General features: G+C 39.5%; 1 protein-coding gene across 1 annotated transcript in view; it reads left to right on the top strand.

The window, feature by feature from the left end:
• Positions 1–2,159, top strand: part of DIPK2B (divergent protein kinase domain 2B) — a 36,306-nt gene extending 34,147 nt beyond the window's left edge. The window contains exons 4-5 of the mRNA XM_075262665.1: positions 367–655; positions 1,633–2,159. Coding sequence (XP_075118766.1) covers positions 367–655; positions 1,633–1,976 — 633 coding nt within the window. The 3' untranslated portion in view covers positions 1,977–2,159. The remainder of the gene's footprint in view (positions 1–366; positions 656–1,632) is intronic.
• The last annotated feature ends 17,843 nt before the right edge of the window (positions 2,160–20,002 follow it).

The raw sequence follows: 20,002 nt of genomic DNA, 5'->3' as shown, positions 1-20,002 counted from the left end.
CAATGAAAGGAATTTAGGTAGCTGAAAATAGAAAGTACAGGAATCAAAATCATTTTAATCCATTACATTGGCAATTTGATCCATAGCAAGCATTAGCAGGATTAAAACAACTGTTCTGCACAAAGATGAGAAAACACCTTGAAAATAACTACTTCTAGGCTATTGTAGTATCATCAGGATTCAGTCATATAGAGTTTATAACCCATAAAAACCTCTTTAATTTGTTACCATTGCAAACAATGTTTGTGTTGTTTTTAGTCCCTGTTTTTTTCAATTGTTGTCCCTGTGGCTGTGGCGCCCATGCCTTCTGCATAGCTACTGTGTGAAATATATCATGCTTGATTCTTGTGTTCACTTTTCTTATAGATCTTCCCAAGAGCAGAGGGGTGGCCTTTTTCAAACTATTTAGGCTCATGTGGACGGTTGTTTATGAGCACAAGTACTCAAGCACTGACATCATTCAATATCTCTGGTTCGGAGGTGGCAGCAGACATAGCATACCAGCTTCTGAAAATTATTCAGCATTTAAGTGACAATGACTTAAATTACTTCTTTTATTTCACATCTATTGATGGATCTACTTTTGGGATATTTAGTGATGGTCGCTTGTTTATAAGAGACACAAGCAAGATGGGCATTATTGACAAACAGCAAGGTAAGTGGAAGGAATTATGGGTACCTTAAATATATCAGGCCACCCTGTATAATACCACATAGTGATGATGTTACATGGTTCTATGACTGTATAAGTCTTCATACATAATGTGCTATCTAGAGATGAGCGAGTACTATTCGAAATGGCCGTTTGGAATAGCACGCACCCATTGAAATGAATGGAAGCGGCTGGCAAGCCGACTTTGCCGGCGGCCGGCCGCTTAACCCCCTACATGCCGGCTGCGTCCATTCATTCCTATGGGTGCGTGCTATTCGAAACGGGAGTTTCCAATAGTACTCACTCATCTCTAGTGCTATCAGTTTTTCTGCTGCTAGTGTCCCCATTTTGTCTAAAGAAAATTATACATATTCCTTTAGGGTTGTGAGCATGTACAATAAGGAGCAGTTTGCCTCTACTCTTATCTATTATAACTAGTTTGGCTTGTTAACATCTAATACTGCCAGGAGTAACTGTACAACAGCAAAAAAAATACCCAAGTTATTATCAAATAAGGGATACAGGAATACTGAACTGCAAATACATGTAGTTCTAGCATCTACCGTGCAGGCATGACACAGGAAAAGAGCACTCTATGAACACAGTCAGTAAAGCTGCTTGCTGTGTCTGAATAATATCCCATCTGTAATCACACAAGCAGCTAGAAGTGGATACAAGACGTTTCTTACATCGTAAGCTGAGCAGAGTGTTCAGTCCTTCCAGTTTGTAGATGTGTGTAAGGCTATGAGGAAAAACAGCCCCTCCCCCATCTGCCTTCACAGTCTGTTAAGTAATCATAGTTTTAAAACTGAGACTAACCCTTATACATTCACTTGTGACATGAATATGTCAAATATGTAACGCTATAATTTCAGCATCTGAATATAAACAATTTTTTTAATGGTTGAATTTTAGAATTCTTCAAATTATACTATTATACTATATTATATACTTAAGATTTTATTATTTTCTAATTCCAGAAAAATCGATGTATGAAAGGAAGAATGAAGAAACTGATATTTTCAGCTGCTTATCCTCTGAGTGTCCACCAATACTTTCGTCTTGTGCCAATATTACAGAGAGACAGAATATTATTCTAGTATGTAAGGATCTTCTACCTTACTTAATAGCTGAAAAATTTCCTAATTCTTCCCAGGAGAAAATCAACAAACTTCTTCAAGACTGTACAAAAAACATTACTAGTGACCTGGAGGCACGGAGATTTATAAATGAACTAATGGAGATTTTGAGACCTTGGAGAACCTGTGATGCCAGATTCGTATATAGATATCCAGACTGTAAATACAACAGAATGATGAGATGAAGTGAAACATTAATGATGTCTTATTGCAGTGTTGAGATGTTCCTAGAAGATATAGGGTATTGGGAATATGGCCCATTACTCTCTGGCAGCACCAGCAAACATAAACTTTTATTACAATTAATGTGCAGAATTCCTTTTTTTAGGCCCTGAAATTCTGTATTGTGTAATTTCATAATATATTTATGTAGAGGAGCTCTGCTTTTTGTCTTCATTATAGTAGTTAATCCTGATTTCATGCAATGTCTACAGATGTCATCTGCAAGTGTATTTTACCTTGCTATAATACCAATTGGCAAAGGGAGCCCTACAGGCAATGCTCCATGAGACAAAGTATGTAAATTAGTTCTCCAATAGGGGAAAAAACAGTCACTCCGATGCCACCTATAGGTAGGTAACTTGTAAGCTCTGACTTTTTTTCCTGACTCTTTTCCATCCTACCTGACTTACATTCTGTTCTTTATGTGTACCCTGGGTTGTTCTATCCTGACCTCTGAACTTGTCTTGCTTTATCTGTTGGCTCGATCACTATTTGTGAACTCTACCAGCCATCACCTCAGCTCATATCTAAAGCCCAGTTCACATCTGCGTTTGGGCCATTACGTTCCCCTATCCGAATGAAATATTCAGAGAGAAACGTCCTGCAAGCAGTATTTTTCTCTCTGCATTTTTCGTGCAGAAACCAAGCTGAAACCATTCAGATTGCATTATTGTCTATGGGTCTGCAGGTTTCCTTAGGTAACCACTTTTTTATGTGAATAGGTTTTCGTTCAAGGGGTCCCCAAGCGGACTTAAGACTTAGGTCTTAACTACTCTTGTGTCTGATCCCTTGATGCTTTACACCCTTGTCTTGACCCACCAGGTCAGCTGTGACTTACACCAGGACTACACCGAGATATAGAGAGCTGGTGGTCTCCCATTGGCAACACTCCCTTTAAATGTGGGAATGAGTACCACAACCTGAATAAAAAAAAGTATAATATCACGAGTCTACAGGAACACGGGGTATTAACTTACTATATTCTTACTGATTCAATGCACACGACCTACAGTCTTCTTGTGTTCACTAGAAGATTCAGCCATGAAACTGACCTTATTAGATTTAGGTTGGACTACATGGTGACATGAATTCGTTGTGGTGACTTTCCTATGGATGTATGTGACAAACATCATAATAACAAAATATAGTTAAAACTCAACTGCAACTTCACAGACAATGATACAATGTTTTGTCTGCTATGCCGCCCCAGTTTTATTAATATAATTATTAAGAAATTTGTTATTACCAAGATTATGGAGTTGAAAATATGGAAAAAAGAATTGTATTATTGCTTATAGGATTGGTGGGGACATACAAAAAGGCCTAAAGTGTGCAAGTGTCTGAATCTTGTTGCCAGTAAAATGGTAGAGATGACAAGAATGAAATAAATGGACGTCATTGGTCTGCTAAGCTCCCTTTAGGGTGTAAGTGCAGTCGGCTGCTGCTCTAAGTATCATCTCTTTGGTCTATTGCCATTGATGTTTAGCAGCTTGGATAGTCAATTGCTTTTTATAATTCAGAAATGAAAGACTGACAAAGAACAAAGACATTGATCAAAAGAAGCTTTTTGTACAATGAACCTTAAGTGTCCTTTAGGACATCTAAAATGTTTGGAGCTGAAAACTATGGACACCGTTGTGGACCTTTTTTCATTGCAGTATACCCACAATTATTCTTTATTAAACCTTAACATTCGTTTACACTGTAGCCTGCATGGTTTATCTAACGCTGCAGGCCGCTCTCTACTACTTTACAGTCTTGGGCTGAGGCTCCACGTTGCGGAAACACAACTTCTTTTGTAGCAGATTTTTTTGCCGTTTTTTGAGCCAAAGCCAAGAGTGGATTTTGGCTTTGGCTCAAAAAATTGCAGAAAAATCTGCAAAGAAAATCTGCATTTGTGCGATGTGGGGCCTCGGCCTTATGCTGAAATCCATGACAAGTTGTGTAGGGGACCCCCTGAACGGAATACCGAATGCATTAAAAAGCAGTGAACAATGAAACCAAACAGATCCCATAGGCTATAATGGGGTCTGGGTGTTTTCTGCGTGGTGTCGGCATGAATCATGCAGAGAGACAAGTACTTCAAGCAGTACTTTCCTCTCCGCATGATTTGTACTGACACCGAGCGGAAACCACACACACCCTATTATAGTCAGTGGGGTCTGTGTGGTTTCATTGCTCACCGCTTTTTAATGCGTTCAATATTCTGTTCGGGGGGTTCCCAAGCGCACTTCCCAAACAGAATACCAAATGCAGGTGTGAACCAGGTCTTTTATAATATTCTAATTTTCTGAGATAATGACTTTTGGGTTTTCTGTAAGTCATAATCATCAACATTAATAGAAAGAAACACTTGGAAAAGTTCATTCATTTGGGTTTCCATTTTTTGGGTCCCTAAACAGACCCAAAAAACAATGTGAACTGTGCAAGTGCGAACCTAGTGTCATATAAGATGTGGGGCTGTAAAAAGGGATACTAAATATTTTATTTATCTACATAAATCTAACCCCTTACACTATAATCATACCTTAGCTTGCCATGTTTTTGCTCTCAGGATTCTGGGAAAGCTGGGTAACATACATGGTAATGCAATAATGGCAATTGCTGAATACTAAAATACCTAAAGAAATCTCCATAAATCCCCCTGCTTTCTACCCTTCTACTTCAGGGTTCTGGCAACAATAGGTAGCATAGTCTGTGAAGCTGTGATAGGAAATCCTGAAAACTACATTTATCTAAATAAATCCTAAATGTGCCATATCATGTGCTTTTCAGGATCATGAGAAAGCAGGGTAGCATACCAGGCAATGCTTGATTAAGAACTGCTGAGTGCCAAATATATCTTTATACCAAGTAAACCCTAATTCTTATTCCTTAACTTGACATCTGTATCTTTTAAAGGGGCTCTATCAGCAAAATCATGCTGCTAGAGCCCCACATATGCGTGCATAGCCTTTAAAAAGGCTATTCAGGCACCGTAAATGGTATATTAAACTACCCCCCCCCCCCCCCCCGTTTTAAAATAAAACCCTAAAACAGAATGTGATAAACTTACCGAACGTGCACGGTGGGCGGGCATTCAGGGTGCACCGTCTTCTTCATCCACGCCTCCTCTTCCTCCGATGTCCTCGGGTCCCGTCCTCCTCCGGCGGTCGCGAACTGACATTGCTTAAAAAAATGACCTGGGCGCATGCGCAATAGCCGTAGTAGAAGCCGCATGCTACTGCGCGTGCGCCAAGGCCATTTTTTTAAGCAATGTCAGTTCACGAGTGCCGGAGGAGGACGGGACTGGAGGACATCGGAGGAAGAGGAGGCGTGGATGAAGAAGACGGTGCACCCTGAATGCCCGCCCACTGTGCACGTTCGGTAAGCTTAATATAACATTTACGGTGCCTGAATAGCCTTTTTAAAGGCTATTCACGCATATGTGGGGCTCTATCAGCATGATTTTGCTGATGGAGCCCCTTTAAGGTCTCACATACCTGTCAGTGCTGTAATACAGACTAAGGCTGAAGCAAAATCTACCATATAAAAATCTTTTTCCTGTTATTCTCCTGAGACCTGAAATCTGTACAGTCCTCGCTGGCTGTATTGAGGGGTGGGCTATAATACAGGGACCCTGAGGCTGGCACACAGGCTTATTGTGCTGATGTTAATGGCCAAGGAGGTTTGGAACTCTCTATTATGTCTCTAATAAAATGGCCATTCATTGTATCTGAAAACTGAGTTCAAATATGGAAATTCATTTTAAGGTAATAATTTTATATTTTTGAACATCTTTTTGAATGACGTAGAATATTAATTTCTGTTACATTCCTGTCTGTCAATGTTGTGAAGGGAGTAACACACAAGAAATGTGAATATCTGATGCTTGACAGAGTCATCGATGGGAATTATTCAAATCATATACAATAAAAATATGCATTTATAATGTCTGGAGTGCGAGAAAATAAACTGGATGCAAAACTGATGAAGTGTAAATGATAAACAGTCCTAAGCTGATGTTCTCTCCTACATATGCTAAATACATTGTGACTGACACTATTAATGGGAGAAAAGATCTGCGCTCAATAAATCCATACTAGATTTTGTTACAAGATTTGTTAAATATATACAATGCTCCATATTTCCTCTATAGCAGTTTGCCAGTTGTGAACCTAGGTATATGTCGGTATAGGAGACGTTTCCTACTCTGCTATTTGTTGTAAATCTCAGGCAGGATATTTGGATCAGAGGCAATAGAGCAGGAGTAGGGAATAGAGATGAGCGATCACTGTTCGGATCAGCCGATCCGAACAGCACACACCCATAGAAATGAATGGAAGCACCTGTGACGCCGGCCGGCCGCCGGCAAAGTCAGCGTCACAGGTGTTCCATTCATTTCTATGGGTGCGTGCTGTTCGGATCGGCTGATCCGAACAGTGTTCGCTCATCTCTAGTAGGGAACCTTCGGCTCTCCAGCTGCTGCAAAACTACAACTCCCAACATGCTCCATTCACTTCCATGGGAGTTCCAAGAACAGCAGAGCAAGTATGCATGCTAGGAGTTGTAATCTTGCAACAGCTGGAGAGCCGTACGTTCCCTACCCCTGCAATAGAGGATTCATTTTTGCTCTTGACTTGGTTCTTGGGTTCCTTGACCCATACCCATGAAAACAGGTTGAAACAATATTACTTATATAGCAGCTCCAATAATAAAGCTCATTCTCATGAATGGCTATACTGGAAGTCTAAAAACTAACTTGTTGGCTTCTTTTTGGGTCATAGGGTCAGAACAAAGGACTAAAAAGCAAACAAAATATTCAGAGCACATTCTGTCTGCATCCGCCATCAACTGCTATAAAGCAGAAGATAGGGGCCTGAGCACAAGACAGACACTTTACCATCTGATTTTCTACATTATAGTGAATGATGGCAGATGTAGACAGAATGTGCTCTATCTCCATCCATCACTCTGTTCTTTTTTTAGTCTGTTGTTCTGGTATTATGATGAGAATATATCCTAATATATCTTATTAAAGAAATATAATTCCTTCTCTACTTATCAGCTGAGTTACTTCTTGTATAGAAGTCTATGGACAATAGAGAAGGGGGTCTGCTGGATAAAAAACAAACAAACATATACTGCTCTATGAGAGCTATATATTGCAAGATAAGTGTCTACCAATGTACAGAGTGAGGTGGTAAATTAATTAACTAGTTAATAATCTGCCGTAGCCACGGGGTCTCTGCTGCATCATACCGGAGCCAGGTTCGATTGCAGGTATTAACCCTTTCATTATGACCCCTAAAGTAAAAGAGAAAAAACTGTCCAAAGGCGAGCTTGATCCTTCTGAGCCTGACTCGTGGGAAGCTCTAGGGGAAAGTTTATCCGACTGTTGCAGGATTATCCCAAAAGCCCTTTTTTCTAGCTGGACATTCATCGGCATTAAAAGATCCAATGGATAGAAAAGCAGACACTGCTGAAGAAAGTGCGCTGCGGTCTACATTTTTAAAAAATTATTTACCTGTAGATGTGTTTAGAGAGCCTCCGAAAATGTATCCCGTGCCCATTTTGTCCATAGATCTTTTTGGCTGAGAAATCTTGGAAAATTTAGGTGCCATTCCATTGAAACCACTAAGATTATTTGTAGAGAAGATGAACAAAGTGCTTGAGCCACATAAAGAAGGAAAAGAGTCATTTCTTATCTCAAAAAATAAAATGTTTTCCAAGATTTTTTTGGAACTGGGAAATACAGAAGAAATGACTATAATAAAACGGACAGAAGAAGATTCTGAATTTTTTTTCCGACCCCCTTCAAAAAAAAAATGCTAGTTGTTTGAAGGAATTTTGTCAAGCCTGGCCAAGCACTGCATTAGACAAAAGGGTAATATGTATTGTGGAAGGAGGATAAATACTCAAATTCAGCCATTAGATTTCTAGATGAGCCCCAACTTTTTGCTTTAGGAATTATTGGAAAAACGAGTCTTAGAACCTGTGCCAGTCTTGGAAGACAGGTCAGGAGTCTATTCAAGAATCTTTCCCTTTCCCAAGCTGACAAACAGATGCTGCCTGGAGATCTGTAAGAGGATGCTGTAAGTAATGGTGGTGCTGCAACAACATCAGGTCATGGCATCATAAGATCTAAAAAAAAACATGTGTATCAACCCAAAGACTTGCCAATAATCTTGACAGAAATAGTTGCAGTTATTGTTGCCCATCCTCGTCTCCAGTCAATTAAAATATTTCCCTATTTGGATGACTGGATATTGTCACATCATCAGTCCAGCTTCTCATAGATATCTTCAGATGACCTTTCAGCAAAAAGTTGGGTTTCATTGTCAACTGGGAAAATTCCTGGTCAGTTTCTTCTCAGGCAAAGTTGTTTCTCAGATTTCTTGTAGATACCAAAAACCTAACTTTTTTTTCACCCTAGGTCAGGGGAGGTTTGTCATCTCATAAAGACAAAGAGTCATGAAGTCTTTTGGTCATCTTTGTGCAGTTATGGAACCTATGCCTTTGGTCAAATCACATATAAGACAGCTCCAAAAGGGAATGTTGACAACTTGATACCACAAAAATATATAAATATTCAGCTCAACCCATCAGTTGTCTTTAATCTTTAATCGGTGTGCACGGAGCCTGGCGGACCAACCAGCTGTAAGTATTCCAACAATGAAGATATCCAGCACTCCCGATGTTAAAATTTCACATCTTTATTTTCAATCCATTAAAAAAGCAGATAACATGGAAACCACCTCAGGGTATAACGGCATAAATATGGCTACGCGTTTCGGGACACGTCTCGTCCCTTCCTCATGGCATACTCCAATGTTAACCAACACTCCTTAAAAACCCCTTCATACCTTACAACTCCTCCCATAAAAACAATTAACCTGTTAATATACCAACCAATTGCTATATCAACCTATATATCACAAATTATTCAAAAATTCATTCGCTGCATCTATTTGCTTAGCCATATTCTTACACGTTTTATATTTCTTTATATTCTTTCCAACAATCCTTAAATTCCATCTATCCATCTTCCCAATCACACCCACTTAATAGATCTTAAATCACACACAGGACGTTACCCTTGCGTTATTACACACAAAAAAACTTTTTTGTATATTTATTCCGATTGTTATGTTTATCCAACCGTTTTTCACAGATCTTCAATCTTATTATAGCCTCAATAATATTTCAATCTCATAATTACCTTACTACGTCCTGGATCCAGCAGTTCTATTCTCATAACACCTTTTAATATACTCAAGTGGGTTTCCTCCCGATCACATGATCACCCACAATGCACCTCTGATATCTCACATAACCCGTCTTAATGATACTCAGCGCAACCTTGTCCGATCATGTGCTAGACACATGACCTGCAAAGGAACATGGGACTTGTAGTATAACTCACTTCAAAGATAGAATCTGGATTTAACAGCCAATCCACTTGAGTAGTAATACCAGAACAGGGGAAGAAACCTTTTATCCAGGTAAGTATTAATAAATGTATGATAAATCTGAACGGATATTTAAACCCAACGGGTATCTTGTACCTAGAGTCATTATCCAAAATGCTTCTCTAATTAATAATTTTTTTCTTCTGTCTCCACCTCTAACTGGTTTTGGAATTTGTTCGATAGCATAAAATCTCATTGTACTAACATTTCCCTTATGTACCATCAAAAAATGTTTCGATAAATTTGAAATATTTTCTTCATTTTTTACGCTATCGGCAATGTGTTCCGAAATGCGAGTTTTTATGCTCCGAATTGTGCAACCCACATATAAGAGTTTGCACAAAGTGCATTCCACCACATATATAACATACTGGCTGTTACAATTTAAGTATTTCTTAATATGGAATGTTTTAGACTGATCCACATTTTTAAAACTACTCTTTTTTTTTTACATATTTACACGTTACAGCGGCTCATGCCGCAACAAAAAAACCTTTTTGTATTAAGCCAGGTATCAGATACTGTTTCATTCTGAACAAATAAACTTGGTGACAATCTACTACCTACTGAATTACCTCTCCTAGCCACAACCTGTATCCCCTTACTAATAATTTTGTGGGTTATTGGATCCTGTTGTAAAATAGGAAGATTTTTATAAAAAATTCTTTTTATGGCCGAAAATTGATTACTAAAGGGAATAGAAAATGTCAGTCTACCTTCTCTTTTCCCCTCCTCTTTATGTTTGTCTATTAACAGTGATTCTCGTGTCCTACTATTCACCATCTTAACCGCCCTTTCTAAACTCCACTCTGGATATTTTCTTTGACGTAATCTATTCAATGTAGTTTTCAACTGTTCATTATATGCTGTCTTGGTACAACACGCTCTTTTCGTCCGAATAATTTCCCCAACTGGGATCGATTTTTTTGTATGGTTTGGGTGATGGCTATCGGCTCTCAGTATTGTGTTGCCCATAGTACTTTTTCTGAATAAACAGGTTTCTATTCTCCCTGTATCTCCATTTCCCGTAAAACATATGTCCAAAAATGAAATTTTAACTGGATCATATGAAAAAGTAAATTTTAAACCTATAGGATTAGAATCAAAAAATGAAATAAGGTCTGGTACGGACGCTACAGGACCACTCCATATGATGAGCACGTCATCTATGTAGCGCCCGTACCAGACCAAAAAATCAAAAAAAGGATTAACAGATGAAAAAATATGTGTCTCCTCCCACCATGCTAGCGTAAGATTAGCGAGCGATGGTGAGAAGGGCGACCCCATAGGGGCCCCTTTGACCTGTAAAAAAAATTTTTTATCAAATAAAAAGAAATTATGAGTCAACAAAAATTCCGTTATTTCCAGTATATACTCACATAAAACATCTGAGTATCTACTGTATTTTTTTAGGTGAAATGACAATGCCTTCAATGCCAATACATGCAGTATATTAGAGTAAAGGGATTGTATATCACTTGTAATCCATGTATATTTGTCACTCCATACCATATCATCAAAGACGTTTAACCCCTTCCCGCCGATGGCATTTTTTGATTTTCGTTTTTCGTTTTTGACTCCCCTCCTTCTAAAGCCCATAACTTTTTTATTTCTCCGCTCCCAGAGTCATATGAGGTCTTAATTTTTGCGGGACAATTTTTTCTTCATGATGCCACCATTAATTATTCTATATAATGTACTGGGAAGCAGGAAAAAAATTCAGAATGGGGTGGATTTGAAGAAAAAATGCATTTCTGCGACTTTCTTACGGGCTTTGGTTTTACGGCGTTCACTGTGCAGCCAAAATGACATGTCCCCTATATTCTGTGTTTCGGTACGGTTCCAGGGATACCAAATTTATATGGTTTTATTTACATTTTGACCCCTAAAAAAAATTCCAAAACGGTGTTAAAATTTTTTTTTTCTAAAAGTCGCCATATTCCGACGGCCGTAACTTTTTTATACATAGGTGTACGGGGATGCATAGGGCGTCTTTTTTTGCGGGGCCGGGTGTACTTTTTAGTTCTACCATTTTCGGGAAATGTTATTGCTTTGATCACTTTTTATTCAAATTTTTATCAGAATTAAAACAGTGAAAAAACGGCGGTTTGGCACTTTTGACTATTTTTCCTGCTACGGCGTTTACCGAACAGGAAAAATATTTGTATAGATTTGTAGAGCGGGCGATTTCGGACGCGGGGATACCTAACATGTATATGTTTCACAGTTTTTAACTACTTTTATATCTGTTCTCGGGAAAGGGGGGTGATTTGAACTTTTAATACTTTTTATATTTTTTTATATTTTTTTTTTATTTTTATTTTTTGCATTTATTAGACCCCCTAGGGGTGTTGAACCCCAGGGGGTCTGATCACTAATGCAATGCATTACAATGCTAATGCATTGCAATGCATTGCAAAAAAGCATCATCTCTTTTGCAGACTGTATACACCAGCCTGCAAAAGAGAGAATTTGCAGACCGGCTGGGAGCCTTTAACAAGGCTCCCGGCTGTCATGGCAACGGGGGGTCGGCCCTGGAGCATGCTCCAGGAGCCGGCGATCCCTGCCAAAATGGCGGCGCCCATGCGCCGCCGGGAAATTGGCGCCTCCGGCGCCTTTGACAGCAGCGCCGGAGGGGTTAATGCCTCCGATCGGTCCGGGGACCGATCGGAGGCATTAGAGCCGGTTGTCTACTGCTTGAAGCAGTAGACACCCGGCGGCTATGACGGCCGCCCGGCTCCCGGGCGGTCACCATAGTTACAGACCCGACACGCGCCGTACTATTACGGCGCATGTCGGGAAGGGGTTAACAGCATTTTCGTATCCAGTACATAACCCGGAGTCCGGGCAACCAAAGGCTGCGACTATGGGACGGAGGGGGGGAAATTCCAAATTTTTATGCGTTTTGGGGAGTCCGTGGAAGATAGATAAGATAGGGGATTGTGGAATCAAATGTTTAGATTGACTCTCTGAGAATATGCCTAATCTAACTCCTTTCATAACTAAATTAGTTAGAATACCCAAGAATACCTCTGTTGGGTCTGATGTAAGTTGTTTATAAGTAGTTTCATCCTTTAATATATCTAGACAAGCGTTCTTATAATCTATCTTGTTCATTAATACAACCTTCCCATCCTTATCCGACTTTTTGATGACCAAATCCTTATTCTCACTAAGCTTCACCATTGCTTCATATTCTTTTCTGGACATATTACTTTTCTTTTTATGTTCTTTATTTTGCTGAACGGAATCCCTTAGGGTCCCGAGGTCCCGCTCCATGGCCTGTTGAAACAGGGCATAGGCGGGAGCCCGGGACCCCAAGGGATAAAAGGAGGGATTAGAGCCCTCAGCTCCCACCCAATGTATCTGCTGATTATTGTATGGAGTGTTACTCTCCTGCAGTTGTAACAAATTTAATAAAGCTGTTTGTTCTTTAAATCCTAAGTTTACAAATATATTTTCTTGATCTTTAATCACATCACGACATTGAACATTATCCAAATCTTCATTCTCAGAAGAAAAACAATGTTTCTTAACAGTCAAAAGTCTGACAAACTTATTAATGTCCAAAATCGTGTTAAAGAGGTTGAAGTTTTCATTTGGAACAAATCCTAGTCCTCTCGACAATACTTTCAATTCATCCTCCGATAATACATATGAGGATAAGTTTACCACATTCTCATAATTATCCAAGATGTCTGAGGCAGTTTCAGAGTCATTAATCTTTAATCCTGATGACCCCTTTGATTGGAGCGGGTAAAATATCTTGACCGAAGTCTTGTGTTTCCGCCCCCCTCTCCGTAGTCGTTTTTTGACTCTGCTCTTTTTTTTTTATCCCATCTCTGTCTTTTTCTATCCCTTGATGTAGATATAGTTGAAGTATCTGAATGAGAATCTTCTCCGTGAGTAAATCCAGACTGGTCTGAACTTTGTTCTGAGGATGAAAAAGATACCTTGTGTTTTGTTCCGCTGGGTGTTTTACTATATTTCAAAATCGGTCTCAGGTATTCTTGTCGTGTGGACTTTTTCAGATATACCGTATCGTTGGAATAATCATTGGAATCTCTAAGGAATTTTTTCTTCTTTCTTTCCATAATGATATTTTCCAAATTTTCAATCCTCTTTAAAAAATTTTTACAGGTCAAAGGGGCCCCTATGGGGTCGCCCTTCTCACCATCGCTCGCTAATCTTACGCTAGCATGGTGGGAGGAGACACATATTTTTTCATCTGTTAATCCTTTTTTTGATTTTTTGGTCTGGTACGGGCGCTACATAGATGACGTGCTCATCATATGGAGTGGTCCTGTAGCGTCCGTACCAGACCTTATTTCATTTTTTGATTCTAATCCTATAGGTTTAAAATTTACTTTTTCATATGATCCAGTTAAAATTTCATTTTTGGACATATGTTTTACGGGAAATGGAGATACAGGGAGAATAGAACCTGTTTATTCAGAAAAAGTACTATGTGCAACACAATACTGAGAGCCGATAGCCATCACCCAAACCATACAAAAAAATCGATCCCAGTTGGGGAAATTATTCGGACGAAAAGAGCGTGTTGTACCAAGACAGCATATAATGAACAGTTGAAAACTACATTGAATAGATTACGTCAAAGAAAATATCCAGAGTGGAGTTTAGAAAGGGCGGTTAAGATGGTGAATAGTAGGACACGAGAATCACTGTTAATAGACAAACATAAAGAGGAGGGGAAACGAGAAGGTAGACTGACATTTTCTATTCCCTTTAGTAATCAATTTTCGGCCATAAAAAGAATTTTTTATAAAAATCTTCCTATTTTACAACAGGATCCAATAACCCACAAAATTATTAGTAAGGGGATACAGGTTGTGGCTAGGAGAGGTAATTCAGTAGGTAGTAGATTGTCACCAAGTTTATTTGTTCAGAATGAAACAGTATCTGATACCTGGCTTAATACAAAAAGGTTTTTTTGTTGCGGCATGAGCCGCTGTAACGTGTAAATATGTAAAAAAAAAGAGTAGTTTTAAAAATGTGGATCAGTCTAAAACATTCCATATTAAGAAATACTTAAATTGTAACAGCCAGTATGTTATATATGTGGTGGAATGCACTTTGTGCAAACTCTTATATGTGGGTTGCACAATTCGGAGCATAAAAACTCGCATTTCGGAACACATTGCGGATAGCGTAAAAAATGAAGAAAATATTTCAAATTTATCGAAACATTTTTTGATGGTACATAAGGGAAATGTTAGTACAATGAGATTTTATGCTATCGAACAAATTCCAAAACCAGTTAGAGGTGGAGACAGAAGAAAAAAATTATTAATTAGAGAAGCATTTTGGATAATGACTCTAGGTACAAGATACCCGTTGGGTTTAAATATCCGTTCAGATTTATCATACATTTATTAATACTTACCTGGATAAAAGGTTTCTTCCCCTGTTCTGGTATTACTACTCAAGTGGATTGGCTGTTAAATCCAGATTCTATCTTTGAAGTGAGTTATACTACAAGTCCCATGTTCCTTTGCAGGTCATGTGTCTAGCACATGATCGGACAAGGTTGCGCTGAGTATCATTAAGACGGGTTATGTGAGATATCAGAGGTGCATTGTGGGTGATCATGTGATCGGGAGGAAACCCACTTGAGTATATTAAAAGGTGTTATGAGAATAGAACTGGTGGATCCAGGACGTAGTAAGGTAATTATGAGATTGAAATATTATTGAGGCTATAATAAGATTGAAGATCTGTGAAAAACGGTTGGATAAACATAACAATCGGAATAAATATACAAAAAAGTTTTTTTGTGTGTAATAACGCAAGGGTAACGTCCTGTGTGTGATTTAAGATCTATTAAGTGGGTGTGATTGGGAAGATGGATAGATGGAATTTAAGGATTGTTGGAAAGAATATAAAGAAATATAAAACGTGTAAGAATATGGCTAAGCAAATAGATGCAGCGAATGAATTTTTGAATAATTTGTGATATATAGGTTGATATAGCAATTGGTTGGTATATTAACGGGTTAATTGTTTTTATGGGAGGAGTTGTAAGGTATGAAGGGGTTTTTAAGGAGTGTTGGTTAACATTGGAGTATGCCATGAGGAAGGGACGAGACGTGTCCCGAAACACGTAGCCATATTTATGCCGTTATACCCTGAGGTGGTTTCCATGTTATCTGCTTTTTTAATGGATTGAAAACTTGGTACCACAACCCCAACAAACTCCAGATGAGGATATTTTTCAAACAAAATAGGATCTGGATTGTTGGCTACTGGATATAAGTTTGCGCAGAGGGTTCAAATTCCAGTGCATAAATAATGTCGTCATCACCATGGATGCCTCAGTGTAGGGCTGTGGTACTAACCTCCTAGACACCTGGATCCAGGGAAATTGACAGGTAGAAGACGGTTCCAAAACTTACTTCATGGAATTGAAAGTCATCTGTTTATCCCCGCTACACCTCGAAAGGTTCCTCTGCCACATAAAATATAGCACTATTCTGAATGACACAAGGTAGATAGCTAGGGGCCTTATTAGCAGTTTTGCACTGGTACATCAGAATGATTCTAATAGCCCCCTTCTGGCCCTGTAGGGCTTAGTTCCTACTGTTACTGCAGTTATTGATAAGAAAATTCTGAAATTTCCACCTTATCCAAACCTTTCTTGCTTCAGCAGGGCCTTCATAACCCAGGCTTAATCCATCTGTATTTTTTAACCTATTACAAGACTAACAGACAAAATCTTCTCTACTCCTGTCCTTTCTACACTTGTCACCTTGCAAGGAGTCTAAAAAGACCTTTGAAAAGATTTGGAACAAGTTCTCAAAATGCTTTCCTTCATCAGAATTCTCAACTATTGATCTTCCTTATATTCTACAATTCTTGCATGATCATTTCCAGATTTGAGATATCTTTCTATGACAGAATGTATATTTTTTCATTATCCACTAAACGCAAGATCCTTTAACGCCAATTCTTTATCTCTGGTGCTGAAATGTCTCATGAAATCACCTTCCGAACCTACGATGGACCTTACACGGCTCTTGTACGGGTGTCTTTGGGATTTGTGAGGACCTGAAAAGAGGATGAACTGTCTCTAAAGGATTCTGTTCTTTGGAGATATTTGCATTTCTCTTTTTCAATATCCAAGGTATATCACTTATGCTCTCCACCACCAGTTGGTTCAGGCAAGGCAGCCAGCTTTTATAGATATTCTGAACACATTGGGTATGAATAATGGCAGCATTATAGAAAGTATCCCATCAGGTGAAAAGCAGAGGAGGCAAGGATGTTGAGAAAATAATGTTTAACATTCACCTTCTATTGACAGAATAGAATTCAGGAGAAGAACCCCATAAGATGGTCAATATCAGCCATCTTAAAAAGCCTACAATCTAAAAGGATCTTTATCTCCATTTCCTGTGAAGGCACATTTTATACTTTCTACATCTTGAGTGATCTCAAATATCCACATAATGGACAACAAACTACCTCTGTGAGGCATTATAGGCTTGACAGCTACCCTGTTTCCCCGAAAATAAGACCCCCCTTCACCTTCTGGATCACATACAACCGGAAGTCATGCCGGCACTCCGCTAATTGTGCCCCGCTTTGTTTGCCGATTGTTCCCCGCTCCATAAAACATCCCCCGAAAATAAGAGAGGTCATATATTTCGTTAGCTAATTAATTATAAGAACATGTCTTATTTTCGAGGAAACAGGGTATGCAACAACTTTAGTCTTCAGCAATAGTTTAGTACAAGCTGCACTTATTAACCCCCTTCATCTTTGTTTCACTACTTCTACCCAATCGGTTCTGGTGATGATGAAATTGAAAATTGAAGTTTCCTTGAATCTAAAGCCAGCAAAAAAATATTTTTCTTCCCGTTTTATTAACTGGACTATAGTTTTATTGCATGTAGGTGAGATGCTCTTAGGGAGGAAAATTAAACCTCACATGCTGTACTTGATCAGGATAACAAGGCCTTTGCTTACCACTTGAATCCCCAAATTCCTAACCTGGACGGAACAATGACATCACTGACTCAGGAAATCGAATGTTGTTGAAGGTATTCTATCATTAGAATCTCCTTTTTGAGGTAATACCACGTCGGAATAGCCGTAAGAAAGGCTGTTCGTCCCCTACCTTTATAATTCTGCTCCGCGCCACTGTTCCGTTGATATTCTAGTTTTTCCCAGTATGCAAATGAGTCTCCAGACAGCGTAGAGGGCGTTCCCTGTGCAGCCTTTAGACTCTCCAGTGATGCCTCCATCTTCTTCAGCCCTGCCTCTCCGCAGCATCTTCTGTGTCATCATCGCTGGGCCGAGCCTGTGTTCGGGATGGAAGTCCTGCACATGCTCAGCCAGCTCTGCTATCGGGCTTTGGGCAGAGCTGACTGCGCATGTTTGTTTGCTCATTTTACTGTGACCACTTGCAGGAACAGTACGCTTGTGTGAGTGGCCATAGTAAAATGGCAGTAACAGACATGTGCAGTCAGCTCTGCCTAATGCTCGATGGCAGAGCCAACTGATCATGTGCAGGATTTCTTCAGCCCTGCAATGATGACATGGAGGATGTGGCGGAGAGGTGTGGCTGAAGAAGATGGAGGCGTCGCTATACTGTCTCCAGGCAGCACAGGGGACGCCCTCTGTGCTATCTGGAGACTCATTTGCATACCAGGAAAAACTGGAATACCAACTGAACAGCAGCGCAGAGCAGAATTAGGGGATAGGTAGGGGATGAGTAGCCTTTTTAAGGCTATTCCGACGTGGTATTATCTCAAAAAGGGATTCTAATGATAAAAATCCTTTTACCCACTGAACTCCATTGGTTACTGAGAACTACGGAAGTCTTTATTAAAAAAAAAGAAAAAAAAAATATCAAGATTTAGGTGAACACAAAATGGTTACCATGGCAGATGCCTCTTAACACATTTCTGAATAAAAATCATTCTAAGAGGGAAAAAAAAAAAAAAAAAAAAAATCAATGATGTTAGTTTAGACCTTCACCATTGGGCATAAGTGTGTTTTGTTTTGTCTGGAATTTTTAATATCCCTAGGTAGTCAATCAATTCAGAGGGGAAGGAGGGGGGTGGCAGCAGGGTTGGAACTAACTGTTAGTAAACTCCCCCGTCAACTGATTGAAGAGGCAGCCGAAAACATTGTGAAATGATGTAGATTTGGCTCACGACAAAGAAATTAGGTCGCTGCTTTCAGTTCCCATAAAATCTCTGAAAAATGAGCTATGGAAGATTTTTGGTTTCCAGGGGTAATTGCTGTACCTTTTCCTACACCAGTTTAAAGAACTAAGCACGCAACCTTCTAAAATCTCACATCATAAATTATTTCACTACAGTTGAGCCTGTGTGCATTTGAGCCACTGTTAAAAAAATACTATTAGCCAGAAAAATCAGGAGTTACTAAGCATTAAAAATGTGATTTTTTTTTCCCCCTCTTATTTTCAAACGCCAATTTCTGTTACAGCCATATGGGAGGACTTATGTTTGTGGGAGTTGCATTTTTTTTAAAATGCATTTTAGGGTACACAAATTTTAGGGATTCATTTAAACAACATTCCACGGGGAGAATGGAAAAGTAGTAATTCAAAAGTTTATTTTTGCATAAAACTTTGGCATCCATCATGCAGTATAAATAAGATGTTAACCATATTCTGTAAGGGTTTGTTCACATCTGCGCCCGGTCTCCGTTCTGCAGGTTTCCGTTTCCTGCACAAAACAGAGGCAGGAGACGGAAACCTGCTGGCATGTTTCACGTCCATTCGTTTGAATGGGTTTGAAAGATGTCCAGCCGTGAGTAGCGGTGAGCGTTTTATGCTCTCCGCCGCAAAACCGTTTTTTAAAAATCGGATACAGAGTCATACATGCAGTACTCTGTGTCCAGTTTAAAAAAAAAAAAACTGTTTCGCGGCGGAGAGCATAAAACACTCACCGCCGCTCACGGCCGGACCCGGTCTGACAGGTTTCCGTCTTCTGCAAGCAGAACGGACTGCCGAACGCTAGTGTGAACCTAGCGTAAGTTAGAATGGAGATACCAAATATGCACAGTTTTATTACATGAAAAAGTTTACATTTTTGTTCCGTGTACAGAGGTGACAGGAGGAAGACATTTATTGTCTCACACCATGTACAACCATACACAGACCTCTGGGATGTTATGCAGGAACTTTTCTACATGTTAGCCAAGCCTAAGGCTGAGTTCAGACGGGTTTTTTGGTCCGGAATATGACGCAGTGGCTGCCTCATATTCCAGACCAAAAAACGGGTAGCCGCGGCATCGGCATCCAACCGCAGCCCTCCGCTCCAGATTAGGCCCAAATGAATGGGCCTAGTTGGGAGGGAGTGTCTTCAGGCGGACGTCTGGCCGCGGCATCTGCCTGAAGAAAGAGCATGTTGCTTCCTTTTTCCTGGAACGGCAAGAAACAGCTCGCGGAAAAAGGAACCCATTGATTTTAATGGGAGGTGTTTTTTGGTCAGGATTTTGAAGCGGATTCCACCTCAAAAACCTGACCAAAAAACCCCATCTGA

Source organism: Leptodactylus fuscus, chromosome 2 (assembly GCF_031893055.1).
Source record: "Leptodactylus fuscus isolate aLepFus1 chromosome 2, aLepFus1.hap2, whole genome shotgun sequence".
Classification (NCBI taxonomy): domain Eukaryota; kingdom Metazoa; phylum Chordata; class Amphibia; order Anura; family Leptodactylidae; genus Leptodactylus; species Leptodactylus fuscus.
The sequence above is the reverse complement of the archived record's forward strand: the minus strand, read 5'-3'. Positions and strand labels throughout refer to the sequence as shown.